This window comes from Protopterus annectens, chromosome 1.part0, assembly GCF_019279795.1.
Source record: "Protopterus annectens isolate FY-2018-M chromosome 1.part0, PAN1.0, whole genome shotgun sequence".
Classification (NCBI taxonomy): domain Eukaryota; kingdom Metazoa; phylum Chordata; order Ceratodontiformes; family Protopteridae; genus Protopterus; species Protopterus annectens.
Window position 1 is genome coordinate 1025909210 of NC_056725.1, and position 24983 is coordinate 1025934192.

The window sequence follows — 24983 nt, forward strand, 5'->3', positions numbered from 1 at the left end:
TACTCACATTACCTAATTATCTCAGTGAATGCACTGCGGATACTTAAAAACTCGTATTTTAAAGAAACGTTGAAGAAAAGTAATAAATAAATAACTGTCACAAAAATATAAATACATAAAATAAAAACAGCAAATTCACCCTGGTACAGGATGCGCCATTCACTGTGGAAGATATCGCTATAAGACTCAAACATACACAAACATATTAAATAATCTGTATTGCACCGCCTCTGAACAGCCTATTGGCGATAAAGCATGCAGTTAAATTAGGCTTACATCCACTGTGACATATGGCATTAAATGCAGTACTCATCTTTCAACATACTGGTTATCATGGTTTAGCAAATTACTGATAATTAGTAACCGCATTTGAGCAATACCCCTCGACTATCCCTATTTGCAGATGCTGCCCTGACCCTTCAGGCAAAAGGCTGACGAACAAATAAACTGCTCAAAAGTCTCATGACGTGCAATACCTATAATCCCATCCTCTTCACTCTGCCACTTTACTTAGTGCTTATAATATCGGGGTGTTCAATGCAAAACGTCTCCGCTTTGTTTTGATTCCTACCTTGTCCAGCTCTTAAATATTTGCATATTTAGATTTTTTTTTTAGCTGAGGCTGCAATAATGCATTTCTTTCCTCTCAGTGGAGTTGGCACTGCTGACGTCGATGTGATTTAATTCTAACCCACTAAAAACACGTAAGATCGTAGGTGAATCTGATAACACCACAAGCCGATGGGTGTAAACAAATTGCACTCATCATATTTGTTGAATTGTAACAGCTCCTTGCACTTACTCCCTTCTGCTAAACCCGCAATCACCTCAATCCCCAGATGAGGGCGCTTATTGCATTGCATACAGACCACCCCGAGTATGAAAAACTGAACAAATTGGATGCATACGCTGCAGCTGTTGCACGATATTGCAGAATATGTAGTTACATTTTTTGCAATGACTGCTCGCAGAATTGCTCAGTCACTGGTTGTAATAAATGCAGCTTACTGTCCAACCAAATGTGTGCATTCTTTGAAAGAAACCACAGGGGCGATATCCGTCTTTAGACTTGTGTGTGAAACTGAGCGCTGCCAAATTGCCCACTCCCCTATATGCAAAGTACCACCATATAGGGTATTCTCAATTGGCCTGCCTCCATATCGATTGAGCCCTCCTCCTTCTCGAGAAGCCAACCCCTCGCCCCATCTAAAAATCTATTTCAACTGGTATATCTCCAGTCTGCAGAAGAACGTTCTCCAGATATGACAGTCTAGGAATCTTTTGGCGCGAAATGCCCAAGACACTCCTCCAAATATTTATGGCAATCGGTGGGCTGGGTTATTTGATCTTTTTTCTATGAGTGGTATATTTACTTAGGCATAATCAACAACACCAAGCTCTGAGGAATAGTTCTGTCTACAAACAGTCGTGCACCCACTGGGGACTAAGGCACTCCTAGCAGACTGTTGGGATTATTTCAGCTGGAGACAACAGCCAAGTGAAGCAGCGTCACAGACTGTTTGGGTACTAGATCTGCAAGGTAAGCAGAAGAAAACTCATTGTACCAACGTACTGCAGCATCAAAGCCCACAGGCGTAGTTAAGTCAAGCTAATTTATAGGCAGCTGTTGGCTCTGCAGAATTTTGTCTTCTGACATCTCAGCTTTGCGATAATGATGCTGTCCGTGCGGTATTGTTATGTAGAGGGGGCGCGGGTGTGCATTTGTGTCTACAAAATAAAGCAATATTGATTTTCTTGGTGCAGCATGTTTATGAACAGACAAAGTCAAATCTAGTTAGTGAAAACTGACTTATGTCTAAGTTTTTAGCATACAGTAGTCCTCCCGTCATGAACAGTGAACTATCCCAGCAGCCGTTATCTCCCGGGGGGAGATAGTCCAAGTTCTGCACTCTAGGAAACACCAGTTGTCCGCAGTCTGACAGCCGGTTTAAGTACATTTTTTTTTCAAATTCAAAGCCATTGCCAGAACCGTGTTTCTAACATTCACATCAATCAGTAAATTGAATGCCACTGCCAGGAGGTGAATTGTTGGACCGTAGCATTGTATGCTTCTCATGCATTTCTGATTATCTGTTTTAAGTATTTTTTTAATGTCAGGTTTATATACCAAAGTTGATTTATTTTGTGTTTTGCGTTTAGTTATTATTTATTCGTTACTGGTGGCTTTTGTATATCGTAGCTACTAGTGGGGAAGCTGGAACTGGGTGAGCTTCAATTGTACAAGTCCTGTTGCTCATCCTGACCTCCACTAACACCTCGGGATTGTTGAATCTGATGCAACTGTGGATGTATAGTAATGCCCCCCCCCCCCCCCCCATCCACAGTTGTCAAGGACATGTTTTAAAACAATCAAAAAAGGACAATGTAAAACACTGGCAGCAGTAATTAAGCGGTGGGATATTCGGATTTGTTCTTAGTATTTTGGTATGGATTTTGTGTAACGGTAGCAGGCATTGTTTTGTTGTAATTTTTAATATTCTGTAACGGGACAACGCAACTTTCTGAGGCATTTTACATACCTCTCAACTGTCTAGATTTTCGAAGAATGTCCACATTTTGCCTTCAGACTTTTGGTATGTTCTTAATAAAATATAGGTTTTTTTGCATGTCACTGCCAAATGGAGAGTTGAAGTAAAAAAAATAAATAATGACATATGTTTGAGTTTCAGACTACGTACTCCAGAAAGTTCATGTTAAATCAAAATATGTTGTTCCATCAACTTTCTGGGTTTATATGAGCAATGTCTATTTATTTGGGCATTTGGCCACCCATTATATATAGCTTTTTTGCACTTGCAGGTTGAGAGGTATGTCTTTGAATTGTATGATTCATTCGCATTACATTGAGATGCTTGTTAAACTGATATCATTACCAGTTTAACCAATAAATAGTTTTTTTTTTGTGCGTGTACAGCGTACAGCATTAACAACTAGTTAGAAACTGCAATAAATACCTTTATGTGGATATTCGTAAGGTTAAATGTAACCTTTGGTCAAGATTTCTACTTTGATTAGAATTTAGAAGCTTGATTTTGAGAGGTTTGCCCTAAACTTACTTTTATCCCATTTCTATTCAGCTCATTTGCTTTACAAGATGCCTGGAGTGGTGGGCAAGTTTCTGGACGTAGACTTCGACTCGTTACAGCCATGCTTCTTCCCAGACGAGGATGATTTCTATTGCTATGCACCTTCTGCGGCTCCTCCTGGTGAGGATATCTGGAAAAAATTCGAGCTGCTGCCTACGCCGCCCTTGTCACCCAGCCGAGCTGGGAGCGGCGGCGAGCTGGAGGAATCACTGCCGCGCGACTGGGCTTCTGAGCTGCTCCTCCCGGATGACGAGCTGTGGAGCCCGACCTACGAAGCGTGGGGAGTAAGCCGAACCGACAATCTGAACTCTATGATCCTCCGAGACTGTATGTGGAGCGGCTTCTCGGCACGAGAGAAGTTAGAGCGGGCAGTGAGCGAGAAACTCAGTCGTACGGTGGCCTCAGTGCCGGGTACGGGCATAATGAACACAACTTCTGTGGTTAGCACCGGCGCTGTCAAAGCGGAGCCAGAGCTCAGCAGCTCCGTGTCCGAGTGTGTGGACCCCGCTGCTGTGTTCACTTATGTTGTCCAGGAGAGGGAGAATGCCAGCCGGGAGGATACCAGTGGAACCCAGTCATCAGGAGACGAGAGTACTAGCGACTCAGGTAATGAAACGTTTTTTTTTTAATATCACCGTATTCATGTTTTTATATACAAGTAGACGCACAGTTAACCGAATGGCCGGGTCATATTGCACCCTTTTCAGGAAGAATTTGTACCACAAGAATAGAATAATTCAGTTTTGTACAACTGAGTGGCATTGTCTTAAGTGTTCAGTTGTGGCACACACAAGCCTAACATATACGCAGTATATGGTATCTTAAAGATGTTTCAGTTCTGCAATATACAGGTTCATTTTGTAGGGCAGGTACTTGCGTTTTCGAGCCATTATCAAAATGCTGAATAAAACATGCTTGTTTTGTTCTGATGCTACAGAATTGTGTATTGTTCTGATTGTGAAACTCTAGGTACTGTCCCAGTAATACATTATAGTCGGCAATGTTGTGCAAGTGCCAGGTTGCATCTTTTTTCGTGGGGAAGGTGTATAACTAACTAAGGTACGTTTTTTCAGTGCTTCTTGGGTGGTAGTAAGCCGTATTAGATAAGACGCACGCATGAATGAGAGGGCTCTCGGTAATGAAACACCATTGTTTAGGGGTGTGAGGTGGTATTAACCTGTTACAAAAGGAACTTTGGCCACTATATACATAGGCACAAGCCCTGAAATAAATAATTTTAACAGCTAGGGAAAATGACTTGCTTCCAAGAACATTTTTTTCATAATTGTGTAGTTCAAGCAAGAATATTTATTTTGTAGTGATGCTTTCTGTAAAGCAAGGGTCCTACAGCAGCACATTTTGTCAAGTCAGATTTGTAAGGCGGTTGCAAAAAGGGGAAGTCCGCACTGGAGTAGTAATTAATATTCATTTTTCTCTGGTCAGCCTTTCTTCGTGGTGATTGTCGTATTAGGCATTAGTTAACATTTAAAGTGGTAATGCTGTTGTGGAGATGTATCATGGCCGTTTGCAACATATTTATAAATATATACGTGTTTATCATGTAAAAATACTCTAGATGTATATAAGATACTCGTGTGTGTGTGTGTGTGTGATATCCATATAAGAAATGCAGATTGCATTGAATTGTTGGCTATGTTTCTTTTGGTGTAGATAAGACCAGAAGATGGCAGTATGTAATGTTTGCACATTTGTGCAGAGATCGGTACAAGAGACTGTGCTAAAGGGCTGTATTTTGTGCATTCAGAGAACTGTGGACTTGCAACGGTTTTAACGTTTATGTTAATTATCACATACTGTTATTGCTTACTTTGCTTAATAACCCGTGTTACCCTAGCTGTGTGTGTAGGTGTGTAATATCTAGACGCACTTTTGTTAGTTTATTTTGCATTGACATTAGCAATTTATTTTGGTGCTGCTGACTGGGCACATCGTCTGAACATGGTAAACAAAAGACTGGAGCAGCAGTCAATAGCAACTGTTTAGAAAGGTGCAAAATAATATACACGTATTAATGTCCTAAGAGGAAAGGTTTGTGGTGGTGGGGAGTGCTGGACCACCCAACGTCCGTAGTGATTCTTTTGAAGATGTGGTATTCTTCAGTATTTCCCAAATTTGTGCTTAGAAAATGAGGAAATTGTATAAAAATAGCTTTGGTTTGATTTTTTTTTGTATGAAATGGTTTCTTTGCGTGGTGAGTCTAGAAAGACTAGAATACTGCATTGTATTTAATAATGTGGTTAATATTTTGGAATAATGCTTTTAGCATTTTAAACAGAAATTGAAGTGCTTGAGTCACACAGGCTTTTAAACACTTCGTTTCAGAAATGATAGCCATCTCCTTATTTGCCAGAGGAAGGCAGATATTTAATTGGCATGTGCAAAAGTAAGCATTTTTTCCTCCAAATAATGGTGACCTTGGAAGTGATAAGTAGCACAGGGTATGGATGGCATGAGGGTACATGACCCTCCCATAACAACAGTTGCATTCAGATATATATCCACTTGCAGACTTTTTTATTCCAGTGGTGCATGTTCAAGCAGGAATGTTACTGTTTGAGAGATGCCATGTAGACATGGGTGCTATTTAGGCACGTCTTGCAAAACATAGCATGCAAATTTTTGCTCAATCCAAGGATACTATCTCTCACAATTTCATATATAAAGCTTTGTGTACATCATACATGTGCTTCTTTGTACAGTTGCATAGCCAAGGCTTTGTGTACATCACACATGTGCTTCTTTGTATAATTGCATATTTGTGTGACCTAAACCTTAAAACAAAGCAGGGGGTAAAGCTGCATTTAAGCAGTTGTATACCATTTTCCAGCCTATGACCTCCATCCATCCATTCTCAATGCACTCCTAAATGTGCCTTATATGTTGTAAACAAATTCCAGATGGTGTATATCAAACGGGAGGGGTGTGGACTCTGTGTGTGTGTGTGTGTGTGTGTGTGTGTGTGTGTGTGTGTGTGGGGGGGGTGGCAGCAGTCTGTAAATTGGTGTTCAGTTAAAAAAAAATCTGAAAACATCATCCTTTTGTGGGTAGGTCCATGTATTCTCCTCATCTAACAGCTCATATAGACATGCCTGTAGCTGTAGCTGGAATCAACAAAACATGTTAAGGTAATCGGTTAATTAAACTGTTGATTGCATTTATGTCCTTTTGTCAAAGCTGTGCTATGATGTTGGATGTCATTTACTCTCTTTATGTGATTGCTGTTGTATCAGTTTATGCTAAAGTAATGGTATGATGTTGGATGTTATTTATTGACTCTCTAGTTTGTTTTTGTGCAATTTTGTTGGTTTTCTTATAAACGGAGTTTTGTGGGTTGACTTTGTATATACTTTTTTATTGTTTAAACCCCTTAATCACTTAAAACATAGGCAAAATACATTATTAGAAAAGAAAATGAACCATATTAACATTTTTTTCAATTACGTACATTATAACGACCCATATATAGTCATACATTACATAAATTGCTCAATTCCTGCCTTCCCTTAAACCTCGCTCCTCCTTTCCTTCTGAACATTATTTTGCATGTATTGTTCCCACAAATTCCATTTATTTCTGTGTAATTTGATTCCTTTTTTTATAGTTATCTTTTTAATGACTTAATGGCAGGTTATGCCATTTTTGCATTTTTACATGTGTCTTCTGTTTGGTTATTTTGCTTTGTGCCCTCAGGTCTAAAAGAGGCGATTTGGTTTATTCCACTTTCTCGTTCCGTTTAGCAAAAGAAAAGGTAAACACTCATAAAAATACACATTTTGTGTACTTCCAGAAGTGCACTGCAGTGTGTGTGTGTGTGTGTGTGTGTGTGAGACATTTTGCTTGTGTGTGCGGAGTCTTCACACTCCTTTGCTGTTGGGACTGCTGCTTATGTTCCTAGTTGACTGGTCAAATCTGTTAATGGGAGTGATGTGATCCTGCCATATTCTTTTCCTTATGTTGGTCCTATGGCCCTCCCTTTCCAGCCCTCCAGGGAGGAAAGTCCTTATTGGAGCTTACTAATTCAGTCATCGCCCCATAAAAGTCTAGAGCCAGGAGGAAAAACTAGAGCCAGGAGGAAAAACCTATGTCTAAGGAGAGGATTTTTCAAAATGCTAGGGGAGATTGCCTGACAGGTTAGCCATGGAATGCATAAAGTGAACATTCCACTGCCTTTTTTTGCCTACATAGCTCTTTCGGATTCCCAGTTTCATAACCTGGAATTCAGCTACTTGGGTAGACAAGACAGAATTTGATGACAAAGAAAAATGTCAGGAAACTGTCTGTACATTATTGCAGTTTTGAGGATCACAGTTAGGGTCCTCAAGCATAAAAATGAGAACTCGTGCATGCACACGTTGTGTGTATGTATTTTACAAGCGCACACATGTAGATATAATTACACGCACTATATAGATATGAGGGCACTTTTCCATTATCGGGGCAACAGTTGTAAGGCGTGTGGATGGATAGACCTAGCCTTGAAATTGCAATGTGTGTGTGTGTGTGTGTGTGTGTGTGTGTGTGTCTGTCAAAGTCATCTTAGGCAATTTGGAGCCACCATATTTTTGGGTGGTTAGATTATCTTGGTCATCAGCAGCCTTAATCTGAAGGACATGAATAGGAAATTTACTTTTTTTTCTAGGCATATCATCAGGTCAGCAGAATGGCAGTACTATTGCCACACTTTTTGAAAATTTCAGGAAAACGTATTTTATTGCACTGGCTAGTTATGATGGTAATAGTGCTTGCACCCAGATAATTTTAAATCACTAGAAGGAAACTGATTTTTGTCTTGTAAGGTCACTGTTAAAGTGATTAAGAAAATGTGTATTTAATTAAAGCAAATGTCATTTCTCGTTTTACTAGCACAGTTTGAAGGTAAACTTCTTTTCTGTTGGTAATCTGTTGCCTCACAATTGTTCAAATATGTCATTGAGTAAGTTCTTTTATTTTAGATTTTCCAGAATAAAATACTATGTTTTTATTTCGGCCAAGTGACAGAAGGATGTTTACAGATTTTGTAGTTTAATCTTAATGTTGTTGTGTTTTCCTCTGCTGTCTGGAAGCTTGTGCTAGTCATGTCCAGTAGTACCATCATGATTTAGTTCTGTCTGAAGGGTGTTACTTGAACTGTTTGGCTAACAGAATTGCTGTTCTGAATCGAGGTAGTAGATAAACCATGATTTCCATTATTGTGTGTGTGTGTGTGTGTGTGTGTGTGTGTGTGTGTGTGTGTGTGTGTGTGTGTGCGCCTCTTTCCTTGGGCTAAGACTGGCCGTGATAATTTTTAGTTTAATTATTGGCAGAGATCCCCCAGTGGAAGGTCAGCATCTGTCACAGACTTGAGTAATACTATCAGTCGTGGGAAGTGGTGACTGAATTGATAGCAACATTCTCTGATTCTAGGAACCACTACATCAATCATTGTATATGAATGGGTTTGACTTAATGGCTGCTTTCTTCCATCCATCCATTCTTTGCAAAAGTCATTTAGGTTTAGCTTACAATCCCATGGTCACTTTTAAGGTGTCACAAGTGGCTTTGTTGGCATCACTCAGTTTTAATTTTTAATCAGAATACATATGTTTCTGAAACCTTAGGTCTTAATGTTACTTCATATTTTCTTTACTTTTCTCAGATTGCAGTAGTACCTTAGGTCTTAATGTTACTTCATATTTTCTTTACTTTTCTCAGATTGCAGTAGTACTGCTACTATTCGATTTATTAAGTAAAAATGCACATCTTTCACCACAGCACAGTTTTATACTTTTCTTGCAGATGTTAGCTTTTTTGATTCGCCTGCTGATTAATTCAATAGGTACCACTGCATTATTTCACATGCAGCAATATATTTTAACTTTCTTGTTGCTTAAGTGGTTTTATTAGAGATAACATATTTGTATTTATTAAGCAGTACTACTACTTAGAAAAAACTTTGGAGATTGTTTAAACGTGGCTAAACTATTTATGTTTGCATTTTTTCAAGAATGAAAATATCTGCTCCTAAGTGAGAGAAAGATACCATTAAGAAATGCAGCGAGATGGATTGTTTGTTCCCCCAAAATCGGGTGCATTTTAATCCTGATTTGTGCATAAAACAGTAATGATTCTGGCAGATGTTTTGCATCCTGGTCACAGAGGCATGATTAAGTGGTTTTATTTACAGAACCAGAGGTAGCTATAATGATGGATGCAACTGAAGAGACAATTTTGTCTTCAATGTATATTAAAAGCAAGAAGCAAATGAAGCCTTTGAAAGCCCTGATGTCTGTCTATAATATGCAGAAAGCAATTGTTTTAATACTCTTTGAAAACGCGTATCTTTATCTGTTGCTAGAGCATTTCCTTCTCTAGTCCCAAACAGTGAAGTACTTGGATTTGATTGTTAATAATAATAATAATAATAATAATATTATTAGATACCATATAGCGTGGCTCTGCGGATATACAATGTATTGTGAAATGTAGATTTCAGTGCATTATTTTATGCTTACAGATGTAATCCAAGTTTATTCTGTGTATGTGAAATTTTGTTATGTCTATTGGCATATGTGCAATCCAGTATGGTTGTGTGTAGAGTAAATTGGCCAGTTTTTGTTTTCATTTTCAAATCTTGAGTTGTATAGCTTGGTTGTATGTGATCTGTGAATTATGTTTACAAGCAGTGTTATAGTTGGCAGCAGTTAAGTGGCAGTAAAACCCAGAAAGTTAACTTGTAGGCCAGGAGAGACTCTTGGAGCCATTATGGTTTATGTCCGTCTGTCTGTGTCTCTGTTTCTCTTGTGCTCTGTCTGTTTCACTCACTTTTCACATTAGTGATGTTTTTTGGCTATCTCTTCAACACATCCTTAATGACAACTAGCTAACCAATTGAAGTCTACAGAATTATTTCTTGTAGCTACAAGAAACATACAGGAAATTTATATGGCAGATCAGATTTCTTTTGGCCTTTATTTTAACTCTTTTACAGAGAGTGCTGTCTGAGACCTGTATAAAGTAACTGTAGAGCTGAAGCTACTGTCTTACTATCCTTGTAAAGGGGTACTGTTTTTATCCAAATCTCTGTATCATAAAGCTTGTAGGTTTTTGTATTAACCAGTCCATGCCCTAGTGTACTTAGGCCAAATTCAGGAAAAGTTAAAAATGAAACCAGAGTATGGAATCTGTAGTTGTCAATTGAATCTGTCTCGTGCTGTAAAGTCTGTCTCCCTGCTGCAGAAAGCTATCACACATCTCTTCTTGTAAAAGCTGTGCTGCACGTCTGAACATCGGCAGCTTGTCTGGAGAGGAAACACTTCTCCCCAGCCTTTGTGTTCTTGGCTGCTGAGTAGAACCTTTGGTAGGGTCAACAGTAAAATCATCATTCAGTGCCAGACATATCCAGAAGTAGTTTCTGCTTTGCAGTTCTTGTACTCGCACTTGACAAGGGTGGCTACAGAGGTAAATTTAAATTGTAAGAAAATTTGCATGTGAGGAAAATGTAAGTATTAAATGTGCTACAAAATTTGTCATACTGGCATTAATAACCCCAGTTACAAGCACTTTTCTGCTTATTTTCTAGCCACTTTTCATATAATTTTTATTGCATTAACTATATCAGTAAGGGGGTTGCCAATGCAAATATTTCAAAGCTGTCAACACCAAGATGTCTTGCACTGATAATCTGGCTACAGTAAAAAAAAAATTAGAGCTTGAAATTGCAAGCACTAGGACCGGCTGGACAACGTCTGCTTACACTCCTCTGTTCTCCAGACTAGGTGGAGTCATAGCTCTGGTCTCTACAGTTTCTTTCCATAGGTAAAGAGCGAAGCAATATGTAGGAATGCGCCAGTTTGTTGCCCTTTTCCCTTTTTCATGTACTGTACACTCAATTATTGAGTTTTCTGCCAAATGTTTTAAAATTATTGAGACTTAACGCCAGAATCTGGTAAGAGGATGTCTGTCTTCAGTAACTTCAAGACAGGTTGGCATATAGCTTGTCCCCACACTACTGTATTCCCTCCCAATATCCTATAATGCAATTCATGTCCAGCTGTCTTGCTTTACTCAGCTTTGATGATATAAATGACAATGGCTGCAGTTGTCAAACCTTGGACTAAAAATTAAAAGCTAGTGAGTAGATTTTCTGTTATTTGTCTTGGTAGTAGTATTCTGATTTTGTTCTAGCTGTGGATTTTCAATGTACAAGAGTTTTTTTGTGTTTTTTCCCTATACCTTACTCCATTGGGACTGCCTGTCCTATTCTTTCACTATCTTCACAAATTTAGAAAAGAATAAGAGAATAAAAGGCATTTACCCCTTTTGTTTCCTTGTTTATTGGTAGACTTCTGCTCATCTTAAAAAAAAAAAAAAAAAAATTAGATCACTCACTCAAAATGTTCCTTTTCGGGAATAAGATTCTCCCACAAGACAAGCACAGCCATTGATGATGTTTGGAGATGAGCACACTACATAAAACGTCTGTATCTGTTGAACATTTATTTACCTACTCTATAGCTTTGAGCAAATCTCTTAACCTTATAGTGTTTCTGGAATGAATGGAAAAAAAGGTCACATTGATTAATGCTCTATTCAAACAAATTCAGATGCAGATTAAATAAATACATTTTAAAATCAGAAGAAGAACCAATTAAGATTACTAATGTTTGGTTGCTTTTGGTATGGGAAGAAGCAAGGTCCTCTAAATCTTAAGATCCAAAGTCTTCTATTTTGGCATATGTCCACTATGCCCCTGAAAAAAAAATTAAAGCGCCCATAAAATTCCTAAGCTGCATCATCCTTCCACTTGGGTGCCCAAGTCTGCGGTAGGTAAAATGGATATGCCCAAGCCTGCTGTAGGTAAAATGGATGAGATGCTCAAGTCTGCTGTAGGTAAAGTGGATGAAGATATGTAGAAATTTATTGTGCATGTTATAGAGTCGAAATCTCCATTTAAGCAGTTGTTTTAATTCAAAGTGTATCAATTTTGAGTGATGGACATCTGCCAAATATTTAAAGTTTGAGGAGTCCCTTTTGAGGGCTGAGAAAAGACAATCCTGCTGGTACTGTTGGAGATGGAGGTGCCTCAGCTCTGATTTTCTCAGAGGTCACATTGATGTTTTAAAGTTTCCCAGTACTGACAATCCTATCTGCCCCACTAGAAATTAACTATGATAGGCTGGTAGTAGTTGTTGGGCGGCCGCGGTGGTGCAGCGGTTAGTGTTGCCGCCTCACAGCAAGAGGTTCTCCGGTTCGATTCTCTGCTGGGGTGCCTTCTGTGCGGAGTCTGCATGTCCTCCCTGTGGTCGCGTGGGTTTCCTCCCACATCCCAAATACATGCAGTAGGTGGATTGGACACTCTAAAATTGGCCCTAGGCGTGAGTGCATGTGTGTGCGCCTTCTGTGGAAGGTTGGGTGCCGGGCTGGCAACTCGACACTGTAAAACTCCACTGCCAATCATGAGCGGACAGATGATCCGCTGTGGCGACCCCAACCGGGAATAAGCCGAAAGAAGAAGGCTGGTAGTAGTTGTTAAAGTTGAGGCTTAGGTCTTGTCGTATGCAGCACTCCTGCTCAAATGTCATTCTCTGTCAAACCTGTTAGATGCTGCTTCCTCTAACATTAATGCAGCAGGTGACTGTCCCTTTGATGCCAGCCTGCAGGATGTTGACAACTGGCAGCATTTGAAAATCATTTGTCCCTCCACCCTTTTGTACTGGGAGTCCGTCATACACGGCAGTCAGATAATGAACAAAGTATCCAGAAGGTGATCCATCCCTTTCCAAAATGCGGTGTCTTCCCCACCGCAACCTAAAGTCCCACCCAGTCAAAGGACTGTAGCAAAACTAGAGGCCCACGATCTGCTTAAGAGAATCACCAAAAAGGTCCCTCCCAGTTAGAAAAAAGACAGTAACTCATAAAGTAAAAAGACCCAAGGCCAGTGTCTACATGAATGATGTAAGTCCTTTCAGATGAACATGGTGCAGTCCATTCTTGAGTGTTCCAAAGTGGATACCTGAACGTCAAGGTTGCTTTCCTATGCTTCCAAAGAGAGGAAAGTAATTTTCATCCTGAGACACTGCTGTGTTATCTTACCACAATCCCCAGGGTGATCACTAAGTGAAGTTGTGACTCAAAGGTTCCAGGGTAGTCTCCCCTTCATACCAGCTCTCACAATATGCAGTCTAATTGCTTCCATGGATGTATTACTGGAGTTTTTCTGGTGTATGGGAATAACAGCATCAAGCCAAGAGTCTTGCGGAGTGTTTCAGTTGCTGTCTCTTGATGCCCTTTGCATGGTCCTGTCAGACAACACAGACATGTTCCATCACTGTTAGAAGCATTGCTTTGACCTGTGTGCATCCGTATCCCACTTCAGATGCCCAGCTTTTCTCTTGTTCATTTTTGGGAGGATGCCCCAGGGATGTGTTCATCTAGAGGTGGCCGTCAGGGCTGGTGTATGACTTTTCCCCCAGTTTCTCATGAGGCCCAATTCCTTAATGGCCAAAATTGTAAAGCCAAATTCATTCTAATAGCCTTGTTTTTGGTTCTAGCAAGTCTGGTTTCCTTTGCTTTAGCATCAGCTTTTGCACAGGTCTGTCTTGCTGAAGCAACCTGGGTCCTACTGTCTCACCCATTTGACAAGCCACTCTTGGAAATTCACTCCCTGAAGTTGACCACATGATTTCTCCAGTTCCGTTGAGGGGCAGGGACAGTGTGGTGCAGATCCTACTTCTGCATAGACGCCTGCCATCAACTAGGCCCGCTTCTTTGCTTGAGCAACTGCAAGATGACAGCCTCTAATTGTGGAATATTCATCTCAAATTGTCACACTTTCTCTTTTGTGAAAGTACGTCTGACAGCTACATTAGATTTTCATCTCTGTGCAAACTCTTTGACTCTTGCCTCACTAAGTTTACAAAACCTTTAAAAGAGGCATGCTCAGGAATGTTCTCCTTTCAGATTTCGTCTTTCTCCTTTGGACTAGCTTCCTCAGCTGTTAAAAATCTTTTTTTTATTGATTAGTCACCTCAACCAGTAAGCTTTAAAATTTGCTGGCTGTGGGTGTCCCTCCTCAGTCTAATTTTTCCATAAAGACAGGGTATCCATGAAGATAAACCAATCAGTTGACTTTCAGCTATTCTTCACCTAATAATGCCACCCAGACATTCACTCCCTGAAACTCTTAGCATCGCATCTTCTGTTTCACTACTTGCCATTTATTGCTCCTTGTCTACTCGAGTGGTATAAATAATTGCATGTTAAAGGTGAAATGCATGAAAACTGTACAAGGACAAATGGAATTTCTTCTCCATGTTGACAGGGAATAGAGGACTACATACTTTCCAGCTCCATTCCTTTCAGTAATTGCATCATTGTCCTGACTAATTTGATTCAGAGCTTAGCTATTCCTGCTTCCACTCTGGTTACCATCTGACCCTGTTTGTGCAGGACAGTCCCTGTTTGGGCAGTTGTGTCCTATGGAGAAAAAAAAAACTAAAAAATGGCGACTGTCCTGAAATTGTAGTTTTCTTTAATGGTTGCACAAAATCATTTTTATATCTGATGCACTTAAATGTTATATGAAACAGCATAAGCAATTCAATTGCTATAAGAATACCCCCCCCCCAAATAAAAAGTACTATCCTTTGCACTGGCAGTGGGTTTGGTTTGTCATGGAAAATCTCACATTTCTACAAAAACTGTCCCACTTCAGGCATTTTAAAAGATGGCAACCCTAGCTTCGTCTGGATATGGATTTCACGCTTTCAAGCCAATAGTCTCAGTTGAGTTGAAACTGCGGTGGTGGTGCTGTGGTAGTGGTGTCGCCTCACAGTAAGATGTTGTCCTGTTCGATTCTCAGCTAGAGCGTCTTCTGTGTGGATACATGCGTGAATGGTCGTACCTTCGTTGAAGGTTGTGTGTCAGGGCCAGCAACTCGGCACGTAAAAATCTAGTGCCAATCATTAGCGGACCGGAGTTCCGCTGTGGCGACCCCTAACCGGGAAAAGCCGAAAGAGTCTCAGTTGAGTTGAAGTACCTGTCATGAAATACATTGTTTTTTAGTGGCAGCGGCATTGCACAAGTCCCAACATTTGTATGATTCTGACAATGTGTGAATTCAGAAAGTTGCGTTTACCCAGTTAAAGCATTTTCTGCTGTGGTGCTTCATCCCCCACACCTGCTGACAGTGGATCTGCACCCCTCACCTCTGTATCTCAAGAGTAGGCCATCTGTCCCAGAATCAGTAAATATATGCATTCTTCCAGTTTGAACTTAACAGTTTTAGTTGCAGCACTTGGATTTTAAACAAGTATCTGCATGATTATGTGTAGAATTCGCTATCCATGTATGCATATGCTTATGTTTTAGACGTCCTAATGTGCTACTTGTGCCAGGTAAGTGATTGGGGGGGCATCCCTAGCTATGGGGGAGGACGTTCACCTTTAAGTCTGAGAACCCATTCTGTGTTTAGTGCTGTTTGTTATCCCACCACATTTGGCCTTTCACACAGGGACACTCAAAGCCTAATGTGTCCATCGAGATGCATCTTACCCAAGCCATTCATTTGCCCCTCTTCTTCCCTGAGTATTCATATCAAGTAGGATGTCTGCTTCATTATATGGCTGTACCCTGGTAACTCATATTTTTTTAAATGATAGAGGAAGGCAGCAAATGTGGTCAACTATTTGTATCACTGTCCAGAATAATGCTTGTACAACATGTATCTGAGCTTTGCTCTTTCTAAGCGTTTGTCTAGTTTTGTCGTACTTAGTATGGGAAAATTGCTATCTCTGCAGCTAAGGCCCACAAGTTTAGGTGATAAATGTAGAGCATTTGCCTGATCTTCCTTCAGCGAAGCTAGATGTGAAGTCCAGGTCTTCTTCTGAGGGCAATGTTTAACTGGGGAATGTTCCCATAGAGTATACCCACGAGGATTTACTCTTACTGTTACAGAGGCTGGACCTCTTCACTACAAAATGTATGCATTTGCCACAAGGTAGAACTGAAAAGGTTTGTTTCAATATCCATAACATACATACCTTCTCTCCTTTCTATACCAGTGGTCTAGCTGGTTTATAGCAGTGATGGTGAACCTATGACCTGTGTGTCAAAGGTGACAATCCATGACATTTTGGTTGACACACAAGTGTTCACCAATACCAGAGTTGCCAAAGAAACTGGACAAAAATACAAGACTTGTGTGACCCTGCACTTGCCTATTAAATCTCAGCAACAAAAAAGTGATTGCATTTGATTTGATTATCAATTAATGTGTTCCATATTTTTTTCAGTTCAATTCAAAATTACAATTAAAAGTAGGGTAATTTTTTGGTGCGCAATTTTAAGCCCACTTAACAGTGAGCATATCATTTTCCCTATTGTAAGTCACTGATTTTTCTTTTACTTTTATAATACATAGCAGCGCACATGATTGGACAGTATTTTCTTGAAATAATTCTTTACATATTAATTTATCTTTTGTTGGGGGGGGGTGACACGCTAGCAGAGTCACAATAAGCATTTTTCAAATTTTTGACACACTGAGCCCAAAAGGTTCGCCATCACTGGTCTAGAGTTTTATTTTTATTTTATTTTTCTCCTTTTGCTCTTCAGCATGTCCACAGATCTGGAAATACCTAGGGGATAGTGAAGGATAGATAATAACTTAGAAAATGTTGTCTACCAAGCCTAATGCCTGCAGCGTTAGTTTTGCTGCTATTGTCATAGTTAAGTACATAACAACATCTGTTCCTACTTGCCCAGCTGCCAGAGTTGATTACTTTAGTTGTGTGAGAATATAAATATGCTGGCTAACTGTTACTTCAAGATTTTTGTTTAGTAAAACTGATTTTTCCTTGCTTTACCATTATAGTTGTTTGCATACTGATAGAGGCAATACAAAAATTACAAAGTTGTACTTTCTTTTGCAGATGATGAGGAAGAAGAGGAGGAAGATGAAGAAGAGGAGGAGGAAGAAATTGATGTAGTGACTGTGGAAAAGAGGCGGTTGTCATCCACTCGGCCATTGACAACACTTCTTATCACAATGCGTACAAAGAGTGCTGGCTTGGTTACAGCTAAGGGCAATCAGAATGAGTCTTTGATGAAGCGATGTGCACCAATTCATCAGCAGCACAACTATGCTGCCCCTTCCCCATACACAGAATGCAAGGATGTGCCTCCTCCGAAGAAATCTAAGAGTGACATGGCCCGTCCAGCGAAGAATGTAATTACGACCAAGTCCAAGAGCTCCAGTCCTCGAAGCTCAGATTCAGAAGACAGTGAGCGCAGACGAAATCATAATATCCTTGAACGCCAGCGACGTAATGATCTAAGGTCAAGTTTTCTTACATTAAGAGACCACGTACCTGAACTAGTTAAAAATGAGAAGGCAGCCAAAGTGGTCATCTTGAAAAAGGCCACAGAATATGTTCATTCCCTTCATGCAGAAGAACACAGGTTGTTGTTGGACAAAGAAAAACTGGAGACCCGGCAGCAGGAATTGCTGAAGAGATTAGAGCAAGCAGCTGCTTGCTGATTTGAACGTTTTTTTGGGTTTAAACTTTAACTGCCTGTTTTGCACATTTGTTTTCATTAATTACATGTTAATGGCTTTTGACGTTATGAATGTTGGGTTTGCCCACAACATAGTTACATTTGAACTGGACAAAGTGTCATTTTAAGGATTTCAGAAGAGTAAAGTTTGCTGACTATACACTACACTGCCAGAATGTCATAAGTGTTTTTCTGGTGATGATAACTTCTTGGGAATTTGTTTTATTTTCCTGTTTTGAACATAGTGAATTGGATGACACACTGGTTGGTTTCAGATGGACAACTTCCTTCCCAGTGGTACATTGACAGCTTATTTTCTGGGTCATTTACACTTTAAAGGTTGTGTACCACAGGAAGGTTTTTTTTATGTAAATACCATTTATATACAAGCCTTTTTTTAAAGTTTTGTTTTATATGGCCTGTGCCCCAAACTGCCAGTTTTCAACTGGAATTTATACTTTTAGTACTGTAATGCCTCATTGTTTGAGGAGCATGTTTTTGTATACGAATGTATTGTTTAATCTGTTATGTACTGTACTAATTCTTACACTGCCTGTATACTTTAGTATGATACTGATACATAACAAAATTTGATACTTATATTTTCGTATGAAAATGAGTTGTGAATGTTTTGAGTAGATATATATACTTTATCACTTTTTGGGCTAAGGCGTTCTTTTGTACAGAAATGTTACTATATATACCTTTTGCCCTGTCTAGCTCTTCATGTTAATGTTCATGTTTTGTTCTTTGTTCACTCCATGGAACTGGGAAACCAGAAATGTTCTTTTTTATGTTTTTTCCATGATGTACATTTTGTGCTGCGTCTTATAGCACTTTTGAAATACCTCATGTTTATGGAAATAAATAACATACAGAAACTCCGTGCTTCAGGTTTTCCTTTCTGAGGCTCCGTTATGTATCAGCAGACAGTAGACACATTCCACGTCCTTGCAGACATTTCACTAGGCAGGGCCTCTTTTCTGGCAGGCAGCGGACTTGTATTAATGAAATAAAATACTGTTTCTCTGTCCCTTGCATGCACATTTGACCAACAACAGTAATAAAAATAAGTCCCTATAAATGAATGCAAGGAATCTGCAGGCTAGCTTTCACTGTTATGTTTTTATTAAACTGTATGCTTCTGGTTTACAGACTGGCCTTGATGGCTGAATTACTACTCTAGGTGTTGTCATGATATTCTCTTGCACTGCATCCCTCTTTGAAGTCATGGCTGCAGTGTGCCTGCTTTTTGAATAGAAGGCATAGTCACTATCGAATAGAAGGCTTTTGGAGCTCCTGCATTGTTTACATAAAACGTATTTTTAATTTATTTGGTTGTGTATTTGTTTAATCTGTAAGTTAGAGGTAAGGGAGAAGCTCCAAGTGAAATATACAAATTTGAAAAAAATATTTTTTGTAATTAGATTATATAAAAGCTTTAAAGATGAATTGAGTGGAAAGAGAATTTTAGACTGCAGTGATCATGCCGGTAAAACAGCGGTGAATTTGCAAAGCTGTGCATGTAGCTATGCTAAATACTGAATGCCCTCTACAAAATAGAAGGAAGACATTTTGCAAGTGAACACACTTTAAAAATGAACTAGAAAGAGCAGAACAACAGCAGTATTTCTGCTGCCAGACAAATGGGAACTGTGCTCACAGTTTTGAGTATATAAGTGTCAGTGGATACTTTTAGATAGTTAGATACTGTAATTTAACAGACCCTTGATATAAACTAATGTTGTGGAATTCCTGTCCATATCCATGATACAATACCCGAGGTGGTGGTGCTGCAGTAGCGTTGTCGCCTCACAGTAAGACGCTGTCTGGTTCGATTCTCAGCTAGAGCGTCTTCTGCATAGAGGCATGTGTGAATGGGCTTACCTTCGTTGAAGGTTGTGCGTCAGGGCTGGTAACTTGGCACGTAAAAATCAACTACCAGTCATTAGCGGACCGGAGTTCCGCTGTGGCGACCCCTAACCGGGAAAAGCTGAAAGAAACAAACATCCATGATACAGAAATGGAGAATAGTTTAAGTGTGTCAGATAACCGAGGGGCAAGCACTCTATCAAAATAGGAATTTTTCATGGAAACGTGGGCAGAAAAGTGACATACTGGCTAGCATTCCTGCCTGATGTTGCATTCTCTGGTTCATTTCTTAGTTGGGATGCCTTCTGTGTAACCTCTGCTTGTCCTCCCTTTTGTCTGTATTAGTTTTCACCCTGTGCTTAGTTTTTGTTTTTACTGCCCAAAACGCATGCCATATATGAATTGCCAAAGTTCCTGAATGCCCATAGGAACAGTGTGTATGTGTGAGCCACACAACCTCCTGGGATGGATTGACTTCATGTTGTTTCATTGCCTAGATCTGACAGAGTACTTTGAGAGGGTCCGACTTTCCCTCATGCATCTAAAGTAATTTTTCAGAAAATGAATGAGCTTTGGAAGTACTTGTATGTGAGACGCCAAATCCAGTATATTGATATTTGATTGGATGAGAAAAGAGATGCCAGATCCAGTATATTGATATTTGATTGGAGGAGAAAAGATGGAGTGTCAGAGTTCAGTTGAATAATACCACTACTACAGTTGCATTAGTAATTAATAGACTTGTTTGCAGAGTGCCTTTCTGAAGGAGAACTTTAGTGTGTGCTTTTTCCAAGTGGGGGGGGGGGGGTTGCTTTTGACATTACTGGATCTTTAGCTTACCCACCTGTTTTTCCAGTCTCCTTAGCAGTTATTTGAAAACTGAGTCTTTATAAAGAGTGAATTTACTGAGCACAGATCTTGAGCAAAAGTGTACTTATTCCACTAAGAGTAAATAGCTCAGTGCCATGCAAGAAATGCATACTTTAAGTGCTGTTGTTCTGTGTCTTGAGTTAGAGATTGGGCTTCAAGCATTTGTTTCCTCTGGTATGTTTCCTGGCTGGGGGGTCTTTGTTGCAGAGTCTGCATATCTTTCCTCTGGCCACATCTGCATGGGTTTCTGCTGGGGTCTGTTTTTACCAGCACTTAAATACTCACACAAAGTCTTTAGACTGTAATTTATTGCTGCAAACAAATTTTTTTCAGCAAAAGAGCATTCCTCCGTGTTATGTGAAAGCATGTAGTACATTAAACATCAGCATTATGTAAATAACATCAAAGCCCTGTAAACATAGACTGCGGCCATAATTCAATAGCCATATATTTTTTCAATTCTAGTGGAAATAAAGGTGCCCCTGAATGTTTTATAACATGCCTATAAAGGGTATTTATTTCCCTTTTAAAGCGGACATCACTCAAATGCTAAAAAAAATGAGGTGTAAAATGTTGGTGCTCCGTACCAAACAATGTCTTTTGTTGACCCCCATAAAACTTGTAATTCATCTGTTCATAGTGGCTAAAATACCCAGGTAAGGGTTTGTCAAATTTGCAAACATCAGGCAAAATGTCTGCCAATTGTCTATCCAAAAGTAGTGTCCCAATGTTTGTGAATTAAAGACTGAAACAACTTGGCATTGGAGCCAAAAGTAGTAGCAGTTAATCCCAAGTAATGGGCTGATTTAGTTTGTATAGTAAGAGTATTGTTATGATTTAAATCTATTCTTGGTATCTGCTTTAGATTTGGCATCTATAACTGCAGAACAGTCGATAGTTATCATTATCTGAATAAATTCTCTTGATCCTGTAAAACTGTGACAAAGGTATATTGTCAGTAATGGATGATGATAACTTGTTGCTTCTAAGCAAATTTTTATAAAGCGTCTTTCTGTACAAAGTCGTACATATCATCCCATCACTTCATAAGTATATTAACATCCAAAAAGGAAATTTGTGACTGGTGGTAATGGAGGCTAAATTGTAAATCTCATTTATTTTCGTTAGGGTCTACAATAGGTATACAGATCTCATCAAAATCGTTTCACTCCAGCCAGTGATCTGGTAACTGCTCCAGATGTCCATTGCATACAAAAAACAAATTGTGGTCAGAGTCCTAAATCAATTGTTGTTCAACATGGCCCATAAATAAGTCCGCATAAATGGGTGCTAAAGATGTACCCATAGCTGTCCCTTTAAATTGTGAAAAACTGAGTCAAAATAAACATTTTTAGTAAGTATATGTTCAGTTAGTATTGAAACCGGGACTATATGAATTGACTTTACCAAGCCTGCAGTCCAATGCCAGTAGATTGGCCCAATGAGAAATGTTTGTATGTAATGTTTGGGTATTTAGTGTATACATATACGAAGCTTGATCTTTTTGTTCTTCAGTCAAAATGGGTAAAATTTTGGTAGTGGACTTATTTCTTAATCTTGCCAGATGAAGTAGAGGATTAAGAAAAAATGTTAACAGTTCAGTTGAAGAACCACGACTTGCAACTATAGGTCTGCCTGGATGCTTATCAGCATTTTTATGTAACTTGAGGGGCAAATAAAAGAATTGCATCTGATAATCTCTGTTAATTTATAAGCCACCTTTTTGAGATGTACTCCATTCTTTAACTGCTGAATTAAAAGAAACATAAAACCTCAATCTTTCTAAAATCCCAAAGTGGGATCAACCATCTTTTTTTAATATAATCTTATATCTCTGTTGTGTTGAATCCTCTTTAGAGTTTTCCATATCCCAAACAACAATAGCCCCTCTTATCGGCAGGGTTTCCTAGAAGACAATTCCCTTAGCTCTATTCTTTGTGATTAATTCAAATTTGAAGACCTGTAATGCTTATAATCGGTATGAAAATGTAGGTCCTTAAGAACAGATCTTTCAAAAGCTGCCACATATTTCTTTATGGGGGTGAAAAGTTGAAAGCCATAAACCTAAACTCTGAAGATGATTCTATACCACAATTCTTAATAAACCATTTCAAATTAAGCTTCTACAAAAAGCTCTAACATTAATCAGCTGTGGAGCAGTATCATATAAAGGTAAAACAGAAGATAAAATATTATGAATTGAATCATATTGTTGCTTTCCATAGTCTACTTCTGATTGAGCATTTGCTGTAGACATTGTAGATGTTTGTGAGAAAGGTAATGGTGTGTGCAGTTGAGATTACATGTAGCACTTTATTTACACTAAAAGGAATTATAGTTATAATTTTACTTTTGTAGCAGAAAAATGGAATCCTTTCTTTGAAACCCAAATGCTTCTTAGTCATTGTCATTTTACACAGCAGTAGTTTAAGACAGAATGGAACAAAAAGAACCACACATCTTCAAAAAGAAGAGTAGGGTCAGGTTAACAGAGTGATAAAGCACCTAATAGCAGTTCTCCATGTAAATAATATTTATCCCAAGTTGTATTATCTGAGCCATTCTTGACCAAGCTAGATTTGAACATTTAATGGCACACCCAGACTCTGAACAGTACCACTAAATAGTGCTGTTTTTGTTTACACCTGAGAATAGTCCTTACACCAACTTGTAGGTTACAATGGCTAATGCAGTTTTATGTTTTTTTAGAGTAAACTACATATTGCATTCCATGCACAAACTGCTTTTTAAAATATTTAGTTGCACTTGCTTTTAAATCTTTTTGCCTAGCAGCGAGATGTTAATTTAATGCAGACATTTTTAGATCAGTATGTTTGGGTTCGTCTTATTTCTAACCTTAGTGGATGTTTGCTGTTGTCCTACTGTAGAATTTCAATCTATTAGGTTGAGAAAGAAAGGCTAGCAGTATTTTGTAAGTAACTGTCTAAATTTCAGTTGTTTTAACCTATAAATATGGTCCACTTCATTATAGAGAATGTGGCAATATTATCTGCTCTGTTGGCACAGTGGTTTTTACCTTTATATTAATGCTGCTTCAAAGTCTTTTTTTTTTTTTTACTTTGTGGGTGAACATGTTTTGTGGTTGCCTTTCTTTTTTTCAGGATTCTGGGTAGCAGTGGAAGTTACGGTCTAGACATCTGCCTGTTGTCAGCAATTGCACTGGAATTTCTTTGTGAATCTCCAGTGGGAAAATTCATAGACCAACACTGCTATTTCATTGGTGGAACATTTTCCAGTTGTCTTTAGTCTTCATTACATCTTTTTCATTTACCTTGGCAAGTTTTTATATACTGTTTACTATTTAATAGAGAGTTGTTGATTGTGTACAGTATTCATTTTCAGGTATTCGGAAGGGTTCTCTGCTGAAATGTCAATACTTGAAATGCTGGGTGCCCACAAACTGGGGAAAAAACTCCAGAAGAACAAATTTTGAACATCACTCTTCTTTTTTAAACAAGGGGGAATGCCCCCCACTCCCCGATCTTGTGTATATATGTACTAACTCTTGACATCTCCATACTCTGGGGAAAAAAAGAATATTCTGAGAAATGTCCATCTCGGACTAAATATATGCTTTATCAGCCATTCATTCTCCATGTTTCGAGACTTGCTGTAGTGGGTCCCGACATTTGAAAAGGTTACCATTTTAATGTTTTTGTTTCTGCAATCTATACTGTTACTGTTTCAGGTTGAAACTTTCTGAACTGTGTACCAACAGGTTACTTCAACTGTATTGCTTTACTCTTACTGTACTACTCTTACAGTTCAAGTGACTATTCTAATTGCACAGCATCTAGAATGAGAGGCAATCAAAAGGATGACAATTTACAGTTTGGTCCCACTTTCATTTTTGGAACATTGAAAAAAAAAATAGACCTTTCTTAGTTAAATCTAAAGCTTTCTTACCACATATCAGATCTTCTTGCATTAGTGTAATATCACTTTGAGACTAACGTCAAGAAAGAAGAGGTTAAGAGTTGGCATGGAAGATGTGTAGCTAGTTTCTCTACCTTGTGTTAGTGGAGCTTCTTTCCTTGTTTAGTAATAAACCTGTGCAGGATTTCTGGGTGAATACACAAGACAGATTGGTGGGTGATGGGCTTAATTCATACTGGGAGCCTTCATTAGGAATTTCTAAATGCTTAATTTCAACGATACTTAATTTTTCAACAATTTCTTGGAATTTTTTGCAACAAAAGAAATTAGTTAATACCCTTTGACTAGTGGAGACCATAATGCTTTCCTAGGCCCTATGATATCCAGAATCCTTAGTGGAAATTTGCAACACCCTAAGATGACATCATTATCTTCTTTCAGTTTGGTTCCCAGTACTGTACTATCTGACTTCAGCCCTATTGCTTGCTTCCTAAAGATCCCTATCCATGCATTTCCCAATGCCATTGTGTCTGCCTGATGTGACCTGCACTGGGATGATCCACTTGGCAGGGGATCCACATGCTCATAGCAACTACCACTCCATGTCAGGCTCACCAGGCACAGACCTAGTATGAAAAATACTATGGAAAACACTTTATAGACCTTAAGAAGATAGAGGAC

The 24983-nt window shown here is 39.0% G+C and overlaps 1 protein-coding gene and 1 long non-coding RNA gene across 2 annotated transcripts in view; one reads left to right on the forward strand and one right to left on the reverse strand.

Annotated features, from left to right (window-relative positions):
* The window catches only part of LOC122796384, a 253484-nt gene extending 250330 nt beyond the window's left edge, over nucleotides 1-3154 (reverse strand). The window contains exon 1 of the long non-coding RNA XR_006363968.1: nucleotides 3078-3154. This is a non-coding gene — a long non-coding RNA (uncharacterized LOC122796384). The remainder of the gene's footprint in view (nucleotides 1-3077) is intronic.
* MYCN (MYCN proto-oncogene, bHLH transcription factor) lies at nucleotides 1216-18544 on the forward strand. The gene is made up of 3 exons (XM_044064815.1): nucleotides 1216-1540; nucleotides 3099-3713; nucleotides 17039-18544. The coding sequence occupies exons 2-3, from the start codon at nucleotides 3116-3118 to the stop codon at nucleotides 17644-17646; spliced, it is 1206 nt and encodes a 401-aa protein (XP_043920750.1). The 5' UTR covers nucleotides 1216-1540; nucleotides 3099-3115; the 3' UTR covers nucleotides 17647-18544.
* The last annotated feature ends 6439 nt before the right edge of the window (nucleotides 18545-24983 follow it).